This window comes from Pyxicephalus adspersus, chromosome 6 (assembly GCF_032062135.1).
Source record: "Pyxicephalus adspersus chromosome 6, UCB_Pads_2.0, whole genome shotgun sequence".
Classification (NCBI taxonomy): Eukaryota; Metazoa; Chordata; class Amphibia; order Anura; family Pyxicephalidae; genus Pyxicephalus; species Pyxicephalus adspersus.
In genome coordinates, this window is record NC_092863.1 from 87,998,745 (window position 1) to 88,021,591 (window position 22,847).

General features: G+C 39.7%; 2 protein-coding genes across 5 annotated transcripts in view; one reads left to right on the top strand and one right to left on the bottom strand.

Moving 5' to 3' along the window:
* Window positions 1-503: 503 nt before the first annotated feature.
* On the bottom strand, window positions 504-13,639 carry TXNL1 (thioredoxin like 1). Its single transcript, XM_072416510.1, has 8 exons — window positions 13,468-13,639; window positions 8,478-8,574; window positions 7,044-7,217; window positions 5,324-5,446; window positions 4,148-4,217; window positions 3,006-3,178; window positions 1,866-1,970; window positions 504-721 (listed from the first exon to the last, which is right to left on the bottom strand). Exons 1-8 carry the CDS (start codon window positions 13,563-13,565, stop codon window positions 692-694), a joined length of 870 nt encoding a protein of 289 aa, XP_072272611.1. The 5' UTR covers window positions 13,566-13,639; the 3' UTR covers window positions 504-691.
* A 2,559-nt stretch (window positions 13,640-16,198) lies between these two features.
* The window catches only part of WDR7 (WD repeat domain 7), a 202,942-nt gene continuing 196,293 nt past the window's right edge, over window positions 16,199-22,847 (top strand). For 2 of the 4 annotated variants that reach the window (XM_072416511.1, XM_072416512.1), the window contains exon 1: window positions 16,199-16,389. The gene's annotated coding sequence lies outside the window, so the exon portion shown is untranslated. The remainder of the gene's footprint in view (window positions 16,390-22,847) is intronic. The other 2 variants (XM_072416513.1, XM_072416514.1) reach the window with 2 other exon arrangements.

The window sequence follows — 22,847 nt, forward strand, 5'->3', positions numbered from 1 at the left end:
ACATGTGCAGTCTTTCAAACGCATTCAATTTACGTTACGTTTACAAAAAGCTACAAAAGAACAAACAAACATCTATAGAACAGCAGAACGTTTAATATTACTTCTTAAAGGTGCAACCTCAGATCTGCACAGACATAATATATACACCAAGAGATATATGTTAAAATAAACAAATTTCTTGGATGCCTTATTTGTCTCATGGCTTCTACTTATGGCTGGTGGTGTCCATTGGCTGACTTCCAGAAGCGATGTAGCACACCTCGGCAGCCTCACCCACAGTGACTTGTCGGACCTAGAACATACACTGCTGCTGGGAGGCAGTCAGTATCCTTTAGTTCTGGATGAAAGCCTTGGCTGTGACATTACAAGACTGATAATTCACACAGTAAATACATAATTTTTAGAATAATTTTATAGGGAATTACAGTAAGATGTTTTCAATTTCCACATCCAAATGTTACGTTACATAAACTGGACCCCCATCAAATTCTTCAGACACAAAGTCATTTGGCAAAAGTAGTCTTATTTATTTACAAATGCGCATAGCCAGGTCCAAATAAAATCACTGTTAGGAAACTCAAATTAACAAAAAGCAACAATTTATTGGGATTTTTCAGAAGGAAACATTTAATCTTGAACAATCACACTTTTCTTCAAGATCCAGCATTCTCCGACAGTGACCTTGGGGTGCTCAGTGGCTCTCTCCTTTTTTGCCTACAACCTGTATGAAGGAAAAGAAAGAAAATTATCAACACTGATCGCTTTGTGGGATGAACCAAGATTCAAGAAAAAAATAAAAAGTTTTAGAATGAGATCATTAAAATATAGGTATGTAATCATGTACCCAATTTTACCTATACATGAGATGACCCTGTCATTTGCTTCAAATCTCACTCCAATCCACCTGTACTTCCCTTAAAATATCTTCCTGTCACCGGGTTGTGTGGTCAGAGATGCAGCAAAATTATCCTGTCCTTTTAGGTATAGGGAAATATGAGACACCCTAAGCTTAGACTTACTGGCCAAGCCCCAATTTTGTCAACTGAAGACTACATGACAAACCAAGTGTGAGCTTCAACACGATCTGGCATGGAGCTTACATAGTGTTGACTCTCAAAGCAACGAGTAAATATCCGGTGGGTCAAATAGTGGGCTTAAAAGAAAAACTGCAATTTCTAACAAAGTTGTTAGATTTTTTTTTTACTTGACCATATATGTGTACATTCTGGCACCCCAGAAGACACCTATGGATTGCAGCCTCATATAGCTCTTTACAAATGATAATTAGATAGGAGCAGATCAGTTTATGATCCTCGCAGAAGTCTATGTGGCTTAAATTAAATCCACGGGGGTTCCAGAATGCAAACAGAGAGAGAACAATCAGCTTTTAGGATCTGAACAAATTATCCTCTAAAGTCAAAGCCCAGAAAAAAAACTCACCTATATTTTTTTTTATCTGAATAATTAGCCATTAGCCAAAAGATCAGACTATGCAGCAATACCTAGCCTGCTAGGGTTGGTCAAATGACCCAACACTTGTATTTTGTCAAATGATTTTGACTGAAATATTATTGTAGAGGTAACTAATGATCACTGGCTATGCATATACCTAGAGGAAATCATGTGACCAAATGCTAAGAGTGAACATCCATATTTACCAAACAGGTCATGTATGTTTTTTTTTTTACACAGCTCATTATATACAATAAAGTAGTAGTTTATTGTTAGTAGGGTAGTTGTGGTGAATTCATATAAAGTGCATGGTGCAGTCAGTATTTGATTACAAAGCATTCCTTATTCACAGGTCTTTTTTGATCTAATGATAAAAAGGATACACTACATCAAAATCTGTCTCTGATACTTACCCTCTTAAAGTCGTTCATATTTGTTGCCTGTACTGGGGTCCCGATAAAAGTAAAGTATGTGATTTTGGTTGTCTCCTCATCACCCTGATTGGACTGGACAAATAGCTGAAAGAAAAATGATTAGCAGCCGGTTAGGAAGACACTGGGGGATAGATATGATAAATCTGGTGTGAACACGCTTTTGTGGGATCAGGTGGCCGAGCAATAAAAGACATAATTTAATTAGTTCCAATAGAGATTAGCCTAACAAATTTCACAGATTCCACAAATTGAAACTGTCCTAGCAATGTCATTCCAGAGCAGCCACCTGTGAGCCTATAACCAGAATGGGTTATTTAAAGACTCCGGGACATTAAGGAGCAGCACAAGGAGAAATGGAACTTTGTAATCATTTATCCCACAGCCTGGCAAATGAAGCAAGCTAATGAACTCAGCGCATCCACACTAATTGCTGATGGACTGGGCTTTTTATATCAAAAGCCTCTACTATATGGGAAACCATTATTAACTGCTTTGTGACCAAACACAAAAGAACGGTGATCAAGCCACCATCTACCCTTGAAAACATTATACAAGAAATTATTGTATAAACTTTTCTTTTTTTTAAAGGGAATTCTATTTAACTCTTTTCTGTCGAAGGTAGTTAAAGCCTTGATGTCCAATCCATATATAACTTTTTATTACTATAACTGTAAAAGACAATTGAAGTAATAAACAGAGGCAGGCATACATCAACAGGCTGCAGTGGCTTTGCAAGTAGAAACCATAATTTTCTAGGCAAACCTTAGTTAGCACGTCATTTCAATGTCACAGCTGAAATAGCTATTACACGATCAGGAATCAATCTATTGGATTTTTGATTACTGGGGGCCGAACCCGTCAGTGACAGTCGGGGTTTGACAGCTAACAGCCATACAGGGTCAACTAGTAGCTGTCAATGAAAAATTAATACAGAGATTATAAGTGGGAGTAAGTTAACCATAGATTGCATTTAGTTATTACTATATATTCTTTGCTTTACAACTGTATGTAGCGGTCATTGAAAGTATTTTGAATTAGGGGAGGGATAGCCGGGTCCTTTGAGCACCTAATTAGAGGTCTGAAGGGGGCCCAGCACCAATTTTATTTATTTGCACTTACCGTTACACTGTTTACATTCTGAAACTTAACATAGCGTAGCTGTATAATGCTATCCTCTTTTATGTCATCTGATGTCAATTCCAGAGCTTGAGTAGGTTCACTTCTCATGGCTTCATCAAAATCCATAGATCGAGGGAGGTTTATGAAGATTTTTACATACTTTGGACCCTGGCCTGTGGACAAACAGGAAGGTGATTATCATTAACTCTGTCTTTATACTTACTAGTAAGTACTAGACTGTCAAGTTCTCAGTTGCCTGGCTGCATGTCAAATAATAACTATATTGCAAATTCATATCTGGTATTAGTAAACTTTACTAAAATAGACAGAATTGTGAAGGTCATGGTCTTGCAAGTCTGTAAAATCAAATAGTATTGCAGAGAGAATTAGCTCACATGTCTATAGACACAAACAGAAGGCCCAGCCAGACAGATTTTTGGCAGGAGGGTGATATCTCACTGGATCTGAGATAGGTGATTTTAAAACAAGAAGTACTTGAGACACTGGGTGTTTTCATAGTTATAAACTAATCTGTTGTTGTAAAAATAAACTTAATTTACACTAAAGTCTGACAAAAGAGTGTAGGCAACCAGAGACCATGATGAGGTGTCGAAACTGAACACGGACTTTCAGAAGCATGAAAGAGGAATTAGAATAAAAAGTGCTACCCTTGACTTAGTTTATTAAATTAAAGTGTTTGAACTATTCAAAGCTTAACTGCTCTTTCATTGAGGATGAAAGAGGAGAAAAAGAACTAACATCTATGGGGCCAGCTGAAACAAGGGAATGCTCGTTGGTGCAGAGGTTAGCACAAACAAATGTTGGTTGGAACCAGGTCATGCATTCTCTGTAATAATCTCTTTTCCATCAAAGATTTGTTAAGAAGAACATGTAAAATTTAAAAGGGCAAAGTCTGCCGAACTGTTAAACACATTTTAGACCCATATACAAAAAGTTTGTCTGTTAAAAGCAGTGCACATTTCAGCTATATAATATGGCTTAATAGTTTCTGTACTTGGTCCTGCAATGGAAGCTAACTTAATTCTCCCAAGAGAGAATTATTTTAGCAAAAATTGCTATACACAAACAAAGTAAGTTAGAGCTTAATAGAAAGGTAAAAAACTGGGGTCAGGGATACTCACCATTATCAGGACCCTGAAGCTTCATAGAATATAATTTAACTGGCTGGTTGAAAGCTACAGTAATCAGGAGCTGTTGGGAGAAATTTCATATGGTAAGAAATCAATGGTTTTGGCAATGGGTATGAATAATCAAGCTGCAAAATCTGCAGTTGCCTAATAGTTGCCTATTAGTAATGATATAGGAGATAAGGTTTTTTTTATAATCTGAGCCTTATTAGGTTATGAACATTTTCCTAAATGGCTGCAAATATTGAGCCTTCACTTATAGACCAGTGTTTTTTCAACTAAATTTCCTATAGAGGTTTTTAGGGTTTCCTTGATAAATTAGCAATTTCTGTCTAGGGCAATATAAATGACACCAATGATCTTTTTGGCAAAGGGTAAAGTTCTTTAGCAAAGTAAAAAAGGCATTCCTCCACTGACCACCATACCATGGTAATGTACTGTGAGCTGTGGATATAGCATTGATAGAAGGGATTATTTTAGGGGTTCCCCCATGTTAAAAATGTTGAGAAAGGCTGTTATAGAGTGACCTTAACTAGTCAAGTGAGTGGCCTCCTATCCCAGCTTGCCCCTATTTATAGTGCTCTGCCTACATTCCTATGTGAGGAATACAATCCCTTCCTATTCTTCTGAGGTCTTTTAAACACCGATAATTCAGCCTGGATTAGCACAGCTCCAAAAGTGCAAACCTATAAAGGAGCCACCCAGATTGTAGATTTAAATGGTACAGGAGCATAAACATTCACAGCATCACAGGAGCAGTTTTGCTACATTATATGCAAAGAAACTTCTTCATAACAAAGTGGTGTAAACACAAAATGAAAACTAAAGTGTCTCATATCACAATGACATCACCTATTAAACAACATGCCTTAAGTCATAGTGACATCATTGCTACCTAATGACAGTGCCTCAGTGCCTAAGTCTAATGAAAAACTGCTGCATACAACAGTGACTGTGCTAATTGGCGCTAAATAAAAGGCCTTGGTTAGCACCTTAAAATGTAAATCCTAGGCACTTGTTTAGTAAAAACAAAGATGATTTTGTGTTTGAAACTTACTTCAAACTGTTCAAGCAAATCCACATAAATGTATGGCTACATGGAATGGTTCTTCCTCCCACAGTTACATTATTGTTTTGGAAATGAGAAGCATTTTCACATTAACAACTTACCTGTTCGTCACAATCCGATTCAAGGTATGTCGGGTCCTTTCTTAAGCAGTTTTCAAATCCATTGTCATCGCTTTCATTCAGACATTCACAACCAGCTTTGTTTACGAATGGCAATAAATCCATCTACAGGTAATCATGTGAAAAAGTGTGAAAATTGTTACTTTTTCCTGAAAACTTAATAAAAACTGATTGAAACAAAAAGTGTGAAAATTGAGAACCAATGCATTGTGTGTGTATAATATAAATATTATATATATATATATATATATATAAATATCTATATGTATCCCCAAACCTTGTGAGGAAAGGGCTGCATGGGGTGTACGAAGGCGTATATAATTTAAGGCTCCAGGAGATGTGTGTGTATTGCCTGACTTTTCTGTTTCATTTATGGAAAGCCGAGTTAGGGTCCTGGTGAGAGAGAGAGAGGGAGGGAGAGGGAGAGAGAGAGAGGGAGAGAGAGTTTGTGAAGGTGAAGCACAGGTTTGCCACTTAATCAGGCAGAATTATGCTGTCAGCAGCTCAGTGTGATCCCAGAATGGAGAGTGAACAGAGCTCAAAGGACAAACCCTGTATTAAATTGAGTTTTTCTATATTATATGGAAAATGCCTGTTATTAATTATCCTGCTTAAGTCACAAACTTGAGTGACACAGATGGTATGTGCGCATGTCAAATTAATCAATTTTCCAAAAAATGTTTTGTATTTTATAAAAGGAATAGAGACATTTATCCAAAACAGCAGACATCTGTTAATGTATTAAGAGCCATCATTGGTGCAACTTATAAAAACCATGAATTCATTGGAAAACAAGTAGGACTGCAGTTTGAAATAAATGGCTCCGATATCAGAGAAGGTTTACAAATGTAATAAAGTCCAGTGTCCAGGCCTGCTGACAGTTAACTTAAAATATGTTGTGGAATGCACATTGGAGCTATGCCCAAAAAAAGGCAAGCAGAAGCCCAAAACCTTGTACTATAACATATACCTACCTGATAAAGGTACAGGAATAGTGACTATTATTGCCTCTGGGCTTCCTGTAGCTATTTCACCATTACTAACCAAACCATTCTTGTGCATACTCTATGTGGGGGATGCTATTTTAGGTATCACACAGTTTGTTTCCTCATTTGAGAGCTCCCTCCCTGAAGACTGGTGGGGTGATGCTAAAGAAGCTGTACAGGGGTAGCATAGATTTACAGAATTATAGAACTGCAAGAAGGGGGATACTTGCATGACAGCAAGTTTATCAGTAAAGCATTGTAGTTACATATTGCTGTTCTTCAAGAAGTATTCAACACAGAACATAGTTTATGCTGGTCATGGACTATACAATCTGATTGTAAAATCATTTAGCTTTACCAAAACAATAGATTAGTATCCCAATCAGCTTGTCCTACGGAACTGGCTAAAAGAGTGTGTACAACCAGTCTGGAAAGTTTATGGCCACCTTTAGGCTAGTAACACTTCTGGACAGAGCACATTTAAGATTTATGAGTCCACTTTAAATGCCTAGAGATTTTGCTTTTTTCCCTAATTCATGTTCATTAAGTCTTTAAAAGTAACATTACTTTTATTCTAATCCAATACAGAGTACATGACCAGCTTTTGTCCTACCACCTGTTTTGTACAGTATTTTTTACTGACACACAGCTATCTGCCTAATAACAGAGAAGCCTTCCATCATAAATAATGAGAACCAACGTAAAAAGATACATACATAGCCTTTGGGAATATCTGTGTCCTCGTTGTTCCCTGGATCATTCTCTAAGTGCTGTTTAATTTTTTCTTCTAAACCAGAAGCATCTGCACCTTGGTATTGATCAATTTTTACTTTATTTCGGAAGAATAAAAAGGTGGGGGTTGCCGATATGTTGTTGGCAGCAGCTGTTCCCTAAAAGGGGAAAATAAGATGTTATTTCAGCACAATGACTTTATAGGAATTACCTATATACACTTTACTAAGCTAATGTTTAAAGCAATTGATGTTAAAAATATTTACGTTATTCCATATTGCCTAGGGAGACTTGTAACCTAGAATGTCTTAACTACTGCATGCAGAATTAAAAGGTGCGGGAAAGAACTGCACAGTGTGCGAGCAATGTGTCACTACAAAGCTCCAGTTTTCAGCGATTGTTGTGTTTGTGTCCATTGTGCCCTGCAATTTTACAGTGATTAAGTGCTTCTGTGACTATCATTATCCTGCTTCTGTGTTCTGCTACCCTATGATTCCAAAATATTGTGCATCTGTGTCCTTGAATTTTCCTCATTGTTGTCTCTCCCCAGTACCCGACTGCTTGTTTCTGGCTATGCTTGCTGCTTTGCTTGCTGCCCTAACCTTTGGCTTGCCTCTGGCCCCTCACACTACTGCTATCTACATAAGGGGGTCCAAGGGCTGCAGCTTTGTACTTCTAGCAATAGGAGCCATTATTCCTTGCAGGGAGCCCTGGTGCTGTGCTTACTCTAGACCAGTAGTTGCCAACTTATTCGGACCTACGGACCACCAAACTTACGGGCTTTGGAACGCATATGCCGTGCGTCAATAAAAGGGGAAGAAACGTCTGCTCACTCTCCCATGAGTCTGCGATCCGTACCGGAGACATGGTCCCCAGCTCTAGCTGGTGCTCCCCTGCGCCCAGCGGGCTCCTGCTCCTGACCCTGCTAGGGGGCTCCCCTGAAACCAGTTGGCGACCACTCTTCTTGACCCCTTTTTAGCTTAGCTAGATTAGCTATAGTACTGTGGGTTTTCTACCTGGGTTTTGCATTCATTCTGTGGATTTAACAATTTAAAAATTGTAAATTGCTGTCTGTCTAGACAGTTAGGAATCACCCAGCAAAATAAAACAACTAAACTCATGACTGCATTAATTTTCTTTTGTAGGCTTTAATTTCAAGTTTTTTACCTCAAACTTCTTGTCATAGAATGACGTACTGTATCTATGGAGAAGTAGCTGTGTTCCCCTAGGACAATGAGTTAGGGTTACAGAACACTTCTAACTATCCTTATCTCAATAATTGCACTTATTCCTTTATCTGTCACTGGAAACATTTGAAAGATTGTTTCCAGCAACAAAAACCTTATGTGTTTTTATAGCTTAAGTGAAAACAAGAAGTCAGCAGTAGATTCCACCCATTAAAGAACAGGATCACTTACTTGGCACTGATGTACGTCCACTTCCAGAAAGACGGCTTGTGGATACTTATTACTAAGCGATGTGAACACTGGTGCTATCCGTACACATGGACCACACCTGAAAATGATAAATCACATTTAGAATGCAGGTAATATAAAGGGTATTCACAGAGATAGTGTGAATCTCTTCTATACCTGCACCTATAGACTTGAGCACTCAATAAAATCCTAATCAGGGCTGGTGACTCGCTTAATCCAATTAATATTAGGGAGCAAAATAAAATCAGGCAATCCTAATTTTAATCTCAGATGAACAGCAGAAATTCATAGACATCTATACACCTAATGCAGCAAAGTGACATTAGATTGTGATTATCTTATTACCTATAAATTATAAAAAGAAGCGTGTCTGGGAAAGTATGGGCTGCACTTTAACAATTCTTTTCTATGAAATGTTATTGAAGAACATCGCACTGACACATTTTGCTTAATGATATGGCCTAATCATAGAGATGGTCAGGCAGTGGAACTAAAACTTTTACACAGCAATACCCTATCTGTTCAATATTTACTAAAAACATTAATTAAAAACCATTGTACTTTTTGCATATGTAAATCATCAGTAGGTTTATATCCACAATGGTATTGTATATATGGTATAAAAAAGTTAAAATAAAACACATCACAGTTTTTGGTGGGAAGTGGTTGTGGAAGTGCCACCCATGCAGAGTTTTTGGGCAGGTATTTAGTACTCGTGGCCGATCTATGCAAACCTTCAGTTACCGGGCTTGCATATCCTTTGTTGAAGATACGTGTCTAAATCACAGTTGAATGCTTTAGAGCAACCACAAGAACTCTCGCTCGTCTACAATTTTTGTGACAGGTTACCCTAGTTATTAGAAAGGAAAGAATCACAATATGACTTGGATTGTTTGACAGCTCAATTCAAAACCATAGCCATTAGATGTTCCACCTAAACTTTGCAGCAATATTGTCTTTACTCCTCTAGAACTGCTTATTTTTGGACATTCAGCCAAAAAAGAATGAAGTCAGATAATAAAGGTAAATAAGCATTCCACGTGCTCCTAGAGAAAGTTCAAGTTATGGCCCTGAGCAGGCCAATCAAAATTTCCTCTGAACACACTTATTTTGCCTTATTTTGACAGAGATGGCTGGGTGCACAGGGCACAGTCTTTTAAGAACAGAAAAATACCATTGTTCCAGCATTGGAAATTCTCAACTGTTTAAATTCCATCACTGGAGAAACCTAAATGAAATGATTTAGAGGGGTGTCCATATGGTTTGGGCCATATATAAAGTGTGATGGTCACACATCTTTGGCTATTTAATGCACATATGTGTATCTGTGATTACACCCAACACTTTTACATGTAGTTGTATTTCAGACTTTCATCCTTTACTCACAAATACAACCTAATAATAGCAGTCATTTTCTACAAAAAGAAGGGAGAAATCTAAGGTCAGTGCTAAAAACTTACATGCTGAATTCTTTATGTGAAAAAGCCAAGAAAATATCTGAGAATAATTCAAAGTAAACTAGGTTTTAACTCCAATCATGTTAAATGAAGGTACAGCTTCCTCCAAGGCTACATACACACGTCAGATGATTCTTGTCCGATAATCGCCTCAGGGCTGATAACGGGCGAGAATCTGGCGTGTGTACAGCGCTGGTTGTCAGTCGTTCTGGCGACTGTCCCAGCAGATCCATGGACGATGAACAATTATAATAAAAGTAAAGGGGAGAGAGCGCAGCGGGGTGCCACTCCTTCGCTTTCCCCCTCCCCCCTCTATACAGCAGAGCAGAGATGTATGTACAGCCCTTGTTCATGCATCCTTCAGTCTTTTGTCATTGGAAAGCATCATGCAAGATCCATTCCAACAACAATTGCATATAGTGTGTATGCAGACTAAGGTTTTTTGTCCTTAGTCATGTGGTCCTCGTTTTTTTGGGCACTTCATCCTCTTTGGTGGTCAGGCCACAGATGGTGAGGGATATAATGAGTCAGTAATATACTTGTTAATATAAATATCCTTGGGGCAGCAACTAAGATAAGGACACAGGTCTTAACATAAGCTAAATACTGCCCCAAGCAACTATCTCATTATATGCCTGAAAAGATGGCCTCTAGCACAGTGGTCACCAACCTCTTTGGACCTACGGACCACTAAATACATGGACTCCCAACTGCGCATGCGCGGAGAGCCATGTGTCACTAAAAAGGAAATATCCCCCAGAATGACATCATGATGGCAGAACCCAGCCACTCTGTGGGTGGGTTTTGTCCAAAAATACAACCCGCACACCGCCCTGGGCCTGCGATCTGTACGAGGAACGTGTTCTGCGGCTTCGGCGTGTGTACCGGCCAGAGCCACGAACCACCAGTTGGTGACCACTACTTTAGAATACTTTGGTATACAGATAGTGCTCTGCATTATGGCTGAAATTCTCTACTTTGGTCTTGTCTGTTCAAAGGACATGGTTCTTGTGGTTTGTTCAGATGTAACTTTTCCACGCTATGTAGTTCTGCCATATTCTTTTTAGAGAAGAGGCTTTCTCTCGGCAATATTATAATGCACTGGCATTAAATTTAACATGCCGAGTCCTGTAGAGTCTGATAAGCTCCTGGGTTTTTTGCAGTTTCTCTGAGCATTGCATGGATGGCCTAGGGGTAAATTAGCTGGGATGTCCACTCCGGGAAAGACTGGCAACTGCCTGAATGTTTTCCATTAATAAATAACAGTGTTAAACCCAGAAACATTTTTAAATTGGGTGGGAAGGAATTTGTAGGTGGGTGGCAGCCCCTGTATTGCGACCCAACTCTTCAGTAACCACCCAAAAACAGCCGGGTGGTTACTGAAAAGTGCCGGGTGGTACATTCAGCTAAAAGGGTCTGGGGAGAACACTGAGTTTTTTTAATGTAGAATGATGAACTTCAAATTGTTTATAAATTGCCTTATAACCCTTCCTATACTGATGAGCAACAATAATTGATTACTACTTATGGCTTTCCTCCTTGGAATAGCGATCATACACCTTAATGCTTGGGACCAGCAAAGTGCCAAAACATCTGCTTTATAGAGTTGGTTACTTTTGCTGATAATCCATTAATCAACTGAATTAGATTAGCAGCACCTGGCTACTACTCACCCTCCTTATTCCTATGGTAGTGGTAGGAATGTATTTTTTGTTCACACACAGTTTGTACATTTTGACTTAGTCCTTGTCAAATTTTTGACACTTTGGGCCTGATTTGTTAAAGTCCCCCAAGGCTGGAGAGGATACACTTTAATCAGTAAACCTGGGTGATCCAGCAAACCTGGAATGGATATGATCCAGGACTGAAAACATTTGCTAATAATCCATTCCAGGTTTGCTGTATCGACCAACTTCACTAATGAAAGTGTATCCTCCACAGCCTTGAAGAGCTTTATTAAATCAAGGCCGATGTAATATGTCATGTTTACCTCATTTTAGGACATGATCAGATGATGTTTTAGTATTTCCCAATATATAAAATTAACAGAGGGTGTATGTTTTTGGACATGACTGTAATTTCGCCATGTTTACTATATGTCACAACTTGTGACGAATATTCAAGCTGTTGTCTCAGAATTAATATCTCTCTCTATTATATATATATATATATATACACTATAAATCGTGCAGAGAAAAGTTTAGTCAGTTAGCAGCTATCTGTATTATAAATGACAGGATTTCAAACTCTGGTCAAGAACAAAGCCACAAGTATTTTTAGGCCCATTGCATACATTTTAACATTCCCTACACTTCGTTTTATTTTGTAATAACTACCTGCTAAGATTCACTCTAAAATCCTAGTAGTGCTGGGGAGGTACAGCCCCATTGTGCATACATTATTATTATTTTACATACATGGGAGACTCATCATCACAGGTCGCCCTATGTACGATGAAGGATGGCAGCAGCTGATGAAGCTGGCCTAAAGATGGCACTGACAGCTGATATACAGCACAGAGAGAGCATTGTGTTGTATCAGGAGAACATGACAAACCCAGAGATGAGCTTGACATAATGTTGCATGTATAGCGTCCATTCTTTGACATTTGAAGAATAACACAAAAGGTATGGAATGAGGACTCGGCATACAGGGAATTCAGATGTCCATTTGTGCCCTTCAGGTTAGTTTCCACTGACTCCAATGATTTTTTGCTATCTGCAAGGGTGACATTCTTCTCACTGACCACCACACTAACGTAACTGTGATTTGTGGATATAGTAATTATAGTGGGGATTCCATGAAGACCTGAAATATATTTCAAAGTTCACCCAATTTTAAAACGGTCAAGAAACACTGATCTAGAATGTTGCAAATAAACATATTCAGCCTCAAATGCATTTAGAAGTACCCATCAATCTGACTACAAAACCTGTGTCATATCATCTGGTGTATTAGTAATAATAATGCCCCCTCTTCTAGGGGCTCTGTATATGTAGTAGGGGTGGTACCATGCCATGGGGCTCTGTATCTGTAGTAGGGGGTGGTACCATGCCATGGGGCTTTGTATATGTAGTAGGGGTGGTACCATGCCATGGGGCTTTGTATATGTAGTAGGGGGTGGTACCATGCCATGGGGCTTTGTATATGTAGTAGGGGCAGTACCATGCCATGGGCATTGTATATATAGTAGGGGTGGTACCATGCCATGGGGCTCTGTATTTATTAGATAGGTAGAAGTGATGCCCCCATGTATATATTGTATAGTACAGCGCTGCGTAATATGTTGGCGCTATATAAATCCCAATATACGGTAATGATGCCATCCCTGTCATGGGCCCTATATGTTTATGATATATAGTAGTATTACCCCTATTGCAGTATACAATATATATTCATCTGCTGCCCCATATAACACATAGTAGTATTGCCCCCCCCGGTCCCTGTCACGGTGCCCGGTATATACAGGCGGGGTAATAGGAATATACAGGCGGGCTATATGCAGGGTTCCTCACCCCTTCATGGTGAATTTGACCACGGTCAGCCTGGACCCGGCAGCGCTCAGCTCGGGTTGGAACTCTCCGTCTCCGCCGATCACCTTTACTCCCACCATCTTGCCGGCTACCACACTCCGCTTGTTTCTGCCGCGTCACGCCGGGCCCTGTCTATCCTCTGCCCACAATGCCGGGTTACGTGAATAAGTCGACGCTCTCGCCGCCATCTTTCTTCCTGGCAGAGCATTTGACATTCCGGAAGTAATGTAGCCTTATAATAATGTCAGGTGTTCTTAGAATAAAGATACTCTGTAGCAGGTTGTATAAACATCAATATTGAGAGCAAGAAGGCTGGGATCAATGTGGTCAGCGCACAATATGACTTTGGATACACATGCATTTTAAACGATGGTCTTTTTCAAAGAGGACCCTTTCTCTATATATTTTGTGTTAAAGGGGGTTTTTCTAAACATAAAGAATTTTGAGAATCTTAGTTATATAAAACTGGTAATATCTGCAAATTTTACTTTCTCCAATTTGTCACATCGCCTGTTTGCATTTTTAATTGGATGGAGAGCTCCATTAACCAATTAGAAGTCAGGGATTGTGGCGGTATGTGCTCAGTACCAAGAATATGACAATTAAAGCATTCCCTGGGTTAAGGACATCTGACATGGACGCCTACTAATGACTTGCAGAAGAAATCTTTTGCTTAACACAGCTGAGGTTGTGTGTGATCTTAAAGGGTGAGCTCTTTCTGTAACCTCTTGTAACTCTTTAATGACCAAGGCAAACTCTGCAGTTGTTTCTTTTTGGATATCAAAGCAAAGCTTGCTCCAAAATTTAATGAATGTCTAGGCTTCATAAGGATTTTTTTTGGTTTGCTTTTTTGATTGGTTTGTTTGTGAATAACTCACAGTGAGGATTTGATACAGTAACTGACACCTTACTGCCTAATAATATGTTGAGACAAACATCTGTCCTAATTGTAATAATTAAAATAATATACTTGTTCCGACTTACATACAAATTCAACTTAAGAACCAACCTACCGTCCCTATCTCGTATGTAACCCGTATATGTATGTAACCCCCTGTGTTCATTTGCAAGGCAATAAACAATGTCATTCTTGAATGCTTACAACGTAAAAAAAACCTTGTCTTACATTACATACCTTTGATAAAATCTTACAGAGAAGTGACAATGTTATTACATTTATAAAGCATTGTTTACCGTCTCAGTGACCACTAGAATAAGCTCACACTCTTTGGAGATTCTTTAACCTCATTAAGTCTCCTTGGATCCTTTAAGGACCCCCTGTGCTTTAATACTGTTTTGTATAGAAAATAGATTTTTTAAAACTACGTACACACTTTTCATCTGATAATTGGCTCAGGAATGATATCAGACAGGAATCTGGCGTGTGTACAGCACTCCGACTGACTTTTCTGGCGGATCCACAAACGATGAACAATCGTAATGGAAGTGGAGAGAGCGCAGACAGGTGCTGCTCCCTCGTTCTCCTCCCTCCATAGAGGAGAACAACGTTGTATGTACAGCACTTGTTCATGGATTGTGCAGTCATTTGTCATTGGAAAGAATCATAAAAGATCCTTTCCAATGACGATTATTGCTTGCGTGTATGCAGCCCAATTCATACATGTTAATTTGAATGCAGGGAGTTAAGTGGACCTGACTTGACATTGCTGTGCAATTGGTCTGAAAATCTATCAATATTCCTGCCGGCTTGTCTCTGTGGATGATTGGAGTTTGCGTATTCTATATGATCGATTTTATACACAAAAGGCAATTGTGTAGCTTTGTGTATTTAAGAAAAAGATTGTGAACAGGCAAGTAAGTATTTTTATCCCCCCCAAAAATAAATAAATAAACAGGCGATGTCCCTTCTGCAATAAAAATCCTGTCTGCTCAGATTTTTGGAATGCGGAACTTTAATTCATGTTCCTGGGGTACCCACTTTTTCTGGGAAAAATAATGGCCTTATGATATTGTTCCTATTTCTAACATTGGCAACAAGATCCGTTTTTAAAGTGAAACTAAACCTGCAATACTTATCTGTCCCCGTTCCCTTGCAGGTGGCAGCCATCATTGCCTGTCCCTTTTCTGCAATATTTGTATTATTATTATTATTATTATTATTAATAAACAGTATTTATATAGCGTCAACATATTATGCAGCGCTGTACATTAAATAGACCTCATGGATTGTGAATTCTAAAAATGGAACTTTAGTTCTCTTTAATGACTGGTCTTGTAAATTACCTTAAATTTTACCATTTGCTTTCCAGAATTTTTTTTTTTATCAGGTTTTCTGGCATAACATCCTAAATATAATAGCTAAAACAAATAAAATTCAGCCCCATGCTTGCAAACCGTTTTCTAATATAATTTTCTTTTTTTAGTAATATTTTTTACAGCCAATTCTAGCACAAAAATAATTATCCTTTATTGTTGTTTTATTATTCTTTAGATTAAAAAAAAAATATGTAAATTGCCAGTAACAAACATGGCAGTTTTTCTTATCCTTAAGCAATGACCAGCAGTTAATCAGTGGCCTCTTTGATGACCTCATCACTAAGCGGCCAGACGTCCCTCTTCCGTGTATGATAACCAATAAAACAAGTGGAGTAGAGCGGAAGATAGTGACGCCAAGAAACCACGCCCAACTACTGTCATTCTACTTCCAGAGTTTTATTTTTTTTGTTTAGAAAAACTTTATCGACACGTTTATGTTAAACAACATCAGCTGCCCGGAAACTGTCTCACGTGATTATCTATCCGGCCCCGGTTTCTGGAAGTACGACAGAGGCCGTAAAGTATCGCTTTGTCGTCATAGGAACAGTCAGCTGGTGTGCTGGTTGTAGAGGGGTTGAGGAGCAGGGTGGTGAGAGCTCCATATTGAAGGGGAGAGGAGTATAAGAGGTGAGTGGCCGGCAGCTCTCTGTGTCATCATGTTGTTTCATGGGATGGATGGTGGCTGTGTAAAGAGAACCTGTCATGGAGGAGCTGTACATAACATGAAGGGTTATTTATATATAAACAGAACCTGTCACTAAACAGCTTTACATATAGCCAAATAAATCATAATGTTGCTGTTATATGATGCTGCTCCGGGGGGACTTTTATTTTTGGTGTTTAAATATTTTACAATGTATGCAGAACTATTGCAACCAGTCTCTGAACCAGAGGAGCTTACAGTCTAATATTCCCACCATAGACCTTCATATACTAGAGAACCTATGAATGAATGGGGGAGGCAGAACTAATCTAGTGGTGATAGAATATATAAACTCCATGAAGAGGCCATTGCTGATAATAAGGATAAGTAAGAGATTTGGGTGCCCTCAGAGGTTTTATTGTAAACATTAAGGAGGAACTAGACCCAAAAATGCATAAAACAAAAAAAAATTCACTTACCTTCAGTCCCGCAGCGCAGTTGATCCATCTGGAGGTTTCTTTCATCGAGTCCCGCGTTTTCCCGGTATCCGTCCCCGAGCCGGCATGCCAGGTGCCACCATCTTTACCTCTTCCCGGTTCTTCTTCCTACGTCACCTGACCCAGGCACGAGATCGGGTCACCTAGGTTGGAAAAATCGCAGCGCCCATGCGTAAGATCGGCAAATTTGTTCTTTTCTCAAAAAGGTTCCTTCTGCGTATGCCCGAGATGCTCAGACATGTGCAGAAGGAGCACCTATGAGCCTCCTGGGATGCATGATGTAGGTATCTGGGGAGGCTTTGCGCTCCCAATCATTAAACTCAGAATTTTTTAATTATAAAAAGGGTGTTGCACTTAAAAAACAAACATAATTTTTACCTTACATAAAAGGGTTGTCTCCCCTTTTATGTAAAGTGAAATTTCTGAGTTTAGGTACACCTTAATAGCACCAGTATAGATCTGCTTATGGAAACTCTCTAAATTGAGGTGTTCCAAGCTTCTCGGTCCGCTCTGCTCTATGATTACAACAACAAATATTATTATCACATATCCACATGTCTATGTTTACAAACAGTGCAATAGTATAGCATTGTCCCTAATCATAGATCCCCTCTTCCTGAGGAAGCTGAGGAGACACTCTTCCTGAGGAGACACTGCGAAACGCGTGGAAGTTTGGGACACCTCAATTTAGAGTGTTTCCATAAGGAGATCTATACTGGTGCTATTATTTGTGATTTGTAATAAAGTTGTTTTTATATATTTTAACTCTTGAATAAAATTTTTATTACGGCCTACAAGTTCCCATTAACTTTCTTTGGTTATCCGAAGGGAAACCTCCCTCTTTTTCTGCAGTTCTAAAATTTGGGATGTGGTCAAGGTAATTATAAGTCTGAAGGGGTCTAAACCAGAATATATATTAAGCGGATAATGTTGAGGGGTTCTATTTATAAATGTTTTCACCCAAGATTCACCCAGCATTTTTCCTAGGGTTACTTCACAAGTCATTGCTAGGGCCTGGCTTACATTGCATGGTGGCCACAATGCCCAATGCCTCATGTCTGTGCAATGTGAATCATCGCAGCCTCTGAGTCTGCACTGCAAGTACATGTGATGAGTTTGTAGCAATTCAGATCTGTTGGAGTGTTGTCGCCTAATAATAGGAAGTGTCAGGACAAGGACTTCATGGCAGGATCACTGGGTATTATTTAAATGAAGGCTTCAGATATACAGCACAGAGATCCGAGTTCTCCCCAGCCCCTTTTAGCCGGGTGCACCACCCGACACTTTTCACCACCCAGCCATTTTTGGGTGGTTACTGATGAGTTGGGTCACAATACAGGGGCTGCCACCCGCCTACAATTTCTTCCCACCCAGCTCTTTTTTTTTTTTATGTGCAGTGTTTGTTGGGTTTTATTGTGAAGGAGATGGTATGGCTGGTGTGTTTTCCACAGAAAAGATGGCAGCCTCAGTTTTACAGATTTATGTGATGTAAATTTGACTTCCTTTGTTCAGATACTCCCCTTTTTTCATATTACAAATGCATGTCCCCTCTATTGATTACTGTGCTGGGTGAATCAGAAAAAATAAACGTATAGGCTGCTTGATGTCAGGGTGGCCTTTCTCAACCTTTTTTTACCCCAAAGGCTGCATACACAGGTTCAAGAATTGTCATGGGAAAGGAACTTTCCCAGTCCTTTCCAATGACAAAAAAAACAGCACAATGCATGAACAAGCGCTGTACATGGAGAGGGGAGAACGATGGATCGGCACAGCACTGCACTCTTCCCCCCTTCACTTTCATTACGTTTGTTCGTCATCCATGTCTCTGCTGGGACGGTCGTCAGAATGACTGATGATGAGCGCTGTACACACGCCATATTCTCACCCGTTGTTAGCCCCTTACGTGTGTACATAGCCATACTCTTAAAATAATTGTTAGGTCTTGAGGGACCCCTCTAAAAGTCAATTCACTGGAGGTTATTAGGAAATTATATTGGTGATTTTTGGGAAGTGTACCCAGTGCCCAACTTTTTTTGAGCCAGGCGGGAATAAATTGAAGACAGCCGGGTGGTGCACCCGGTTGAAAGGGGCTGGGGAGAACACGGAGTACCCTTATGTTGGTCAGTGTGAAGAATGCCCCACATATGGTGGTGGGTAAAATGCCATCCTTACAAACAAAAGATGGTCAGTGCCATGCCACTGGTTGTGCCAAATAGCACTGGTCCCGGAACCATGTGGGCACCATCAGTTGGTAGGGCAATCAGCCTAAGAAACCCCCATAGGCACCTCTGGAGGGACCCTGGAATTCACTGGAGCCATGGCTGAGAATGGCTCGGATAAAACTGCTTCTCAACCAAAATACCATGGAACCCCAGGGATCCTCCAGAGGTTGCTAGTGGTTCCTTGAGCAGTTTGCACCTCCAAGGTCGGTATAACTGACACCATTGATCTGTAAGGGTGACATTCTTCCCACTGGTCAGCAATGTAAGGGTCATCTTTACCACGAACCACCACACTAATATACTGTGAGCTGTGTATATAGTAATTATAGCAGGGGGTCCCTGAATACCTGAGTTTCTCCCATGGTAAAAATGTAGAGAAAGGCTGGATTAAAATGTCTGGGTTATGAGATGCAGGTATTGGATGAGGACCAGGCGAAATAATCGTACTGGTACTGGTTTGTAGACTATCTTAAAAAAACAAAAAAAAATAAAGGTTAATTATTTTGGTAATTTCTTCATCTAATCGAGAAAACGTACAAGTGGTCTGGTAATGTTGGCAGTAATCTGCATTGGTCTACTTCAGGGGTGTCAAACTCAAATACACAGAGGGCCAAAATTAAAAACTTAGACAAAGTTGTGGGCTAAACTAGAAGTTTATTGAAAAAATTATTTCTCATTAGATATAAAACCTTTTCATATGAAAACAAAGAGGTTTTTCTTAACATTAAATCTGGAACAAGTCTATAATAGAGAAATAGCACCGCTACTACAATTCCTTGCGTCTATAAAACAGTCCAATGCGGGGCCACACATAAGCAGAGAGCCCGCTGGTCTTTAGACGCGAGCCAGGAATTGTAGTAGCGGCACTATTTCAATGCAGCGGCAGGCCAGATGCAATTCATATTTAGGGGCCAAAATAAAGGATGTTGCAGGCCAGATTTGTCCCCTGGACCAGGGTTTGACACCCCCTGGTCTATTTGGTTTAGGGTTTATAATGTGATTGTGTCTACATCAAGAAATAGCTGGGGCTGACACTGTAGATGTTTAACATTTTCAATGCTTGGCTGCCAATGCTTTCAGTACTCCAAGCCACTGGCCAGAAATATTTTAGAGCAAGCCAAGTTAGAATTCTGACTCTGCACATTTGTTTTGGTGTCAGTGACTCGGGGAATGCTGTCAGGTTGGCAGGTTAGTATAGCAGCCAGGCAGTAAAAATTTCCAAGAGAGATCAGTAAAGGCTGATCCACTGAAAGATTATTTAGAAATATTGCCAAATGTCAGACACTGGTGCTTTTTCATGGTCCTGTAGAATTGTTACTTTTTCCACTTTGAAAAGTAATATTGTGATTTTTTTTTAAAGCCTTACATTTTGTGTTGCACAGCTCCAGTCCTGTATTGAAATTCTTTATTCTGATTTCACGGTGAGCATCTTGCACAGTACATTAGAAGCTGCATCATTTCCTGGCTTGAGGTCATCTGGCGTTCTCTAGCTGGTTTCTCCCCGAATAAACTGTTGCTTCTTAGATTTATTTTCTTTTTAATCATAGAAGCTCAGCATCACATATGGGCATTACCAAGGGTGTTCTGCCGGAAAGTGCCCCGTCCTGAGATGCAGCATTCTCACCCTTGTGCACACAAAATAACAAATTGCTGACACATTATTCCACTTTGTCATTAAAAGTATTTTTAAAATGCAAACCTTCTAAGAACATAAATTTGACCTGGTATAGAAATCCGTGTACAGCAGGGCTGGCTTGTGAAATGAAGTAGCAGCACAGGGAGCCAGTTGGTTGACAAGAAGCATGTTGATTTGAGGGTAGAGCAGAGTGACAGATTAGAGCTCAGCAATCCCTTGTTCAGTAGCAGGGTTAGAGGAAGTGGGTTAAGTGATGCTGGTGATCAGACTAAGGACATCTAGTGGCAGAAAAGATGTACTGCATGCACAATGCTGAATATTACAGCTAAAACTGATTTTATTTTATCTTTTATTGTCTATTTATTCTTATTGTGTCATTTTTGGTTTTTACTTTCAAGTGTATTAAAACAATGAAATTTTGCTGCCCTTTGGTATGTTGATCGTGGATCTTATCAGACATGAGCTGTTCAGATGCAATGGATAGCGTCGCTGGTTTGAAGGGGCTAACAGAGCTTAGTGCACAGAAATGCTGCATGCTGACAGCTGGGCACAGGACCAGGTAAAGGGATAAAACATGGGGGAAACCTGCAGCTAATGCAGAGATGTCCTGTAAACATCTATCTACAATTTCCCAGAATGTTTTGTGCTTGATCCTATGCTTACTGGACACACAGCATTACTGGTTACTGGTCAAGTTGATCTTTATTTTAACACGTGACAGATATTTAGCTTATGGTTATGTAACTTTTTTTTTATCCTGACAAGAAATGATGGAAATAGCACAGAGGATAACCTGCTGAGAATCACAAGTGGGAGAGCTGTTCATACGGCGGTTATATTCTCCCTATGGCTTTGTGTGTCTCTGTTGCTGCTGAGCTTTAAAGGAAAACTCCAGCATAAAAGTATAAATCAGAACAAGGAGCCAGGCAATTGTGGACTAGCTAATGCCTAGCTGTCTTTTTCTAAATTACTCAACTGTCTCATCTTCACAACATAAAAGCTGATCATTTAGAAGAACTAGAAGGGCTGAGATGATGTAGAATGTGCAGAGGAGATTTCTGAATTTCAAAGTTATCAGTTGGCCAGGAAAATTGCCTCTGAAACTGCTGGGTCCAGATATATTGGGGCAAAACTGCAGATATATGATTGTTTGAATAAATCTAAATTTAAAGGTTTTTTTTGTTGAACTAAAATTGCGCAGTGCAATCAGACAAGCCAATATTGCACAAAGAGACAGACAAACTTTCCTGCCTGATCACTCCAGGTATCTGTCAAAAAAGATGCACAGCTTTATCAGCTTACTTGGCAATCCCGGCTTCCCCTGCGCTTGCTGGGACTGTGTAAATTCCTGCGCAGCTGTGTTTTATCCCGGCCTGGCCAATCAAGGTAACCAAAGACTGTCAGGAAGAAATGAAGAAGGTGGTGGCGCCCTGTAAGAGAACAGAGACAGGTGATTATAATGGGGTTTAGTTGCACTTTAAGCTGTGCACAGAGTTATTGTTGCTCCAAACAATTGTTGGTGATTGTTTTGGTAGAAGGTTTTATGAACAGCAATACCTGAGCAGTGTGTTCTGTTCTGTGGAGATGGAAGGGGAAGAACAGGCAGGAGATGACTATCTGCAAGGATTAAAGAATCAAAAAAGAATCTAAAGACTAAAGAATCTAACAGGACACCTTACTGATTCTAGATTTACCCAGGACAATAACAAACGATCATCTATTTGCTTCACTATGTTCGCATATTTACCTCCTTTTTTTTTTTTTTTTCTCCTTATTTACTTTTCAATTGTTAGATTATAAAACAGTATGGCGCAGGGAGTATATTATTGACCAGACATTTACTACAAGTGAATCAATCACTGCTGGTATTGAGAGAAATATGAGTGCTGCCATTGCTGACAGTCCTGCTGAGTGCTGCCATTGCTGACAGTCCTCTGAGTGCTGCCATTGCTGACAGTCCTGCTGAGTGCTGCCATTGCTGACAGTCCTGCTGAGTGCTGCCATTGCTGACAGTCCTGCCGAGTGCTGCCATTGCTGACAGTCCTGCCGAGTGCTGCCATTGCTGACAGTCCTGCCGAGTGCTGCCA

Excerpts from the sequence above, each read along its gene's own strand:
- TXNL1 (XM_072416510.1), bottom strand. The coding sequence starts at position 13,565 with ATGGTGGGAGTAAAGGTGATCGGCGGAGACGGAGAGTTCCAACCCGAG. Across the intron at positions 8,575-13,467 it reads GTCAAATTCACCATGAAGGG|GTGTGGTCCATGTGTACGGA; the intron begins GTGAGGAACCCT and ends TATCATTTTCAG. Across the intron at positions 7,218-8,477 it reads TGGACGTACATCAGTGCCAA|GGAACAGCTGCTGCCAACAA; the intron begins GTAAGTGATCCT and ends TTCCCCTTTTAG.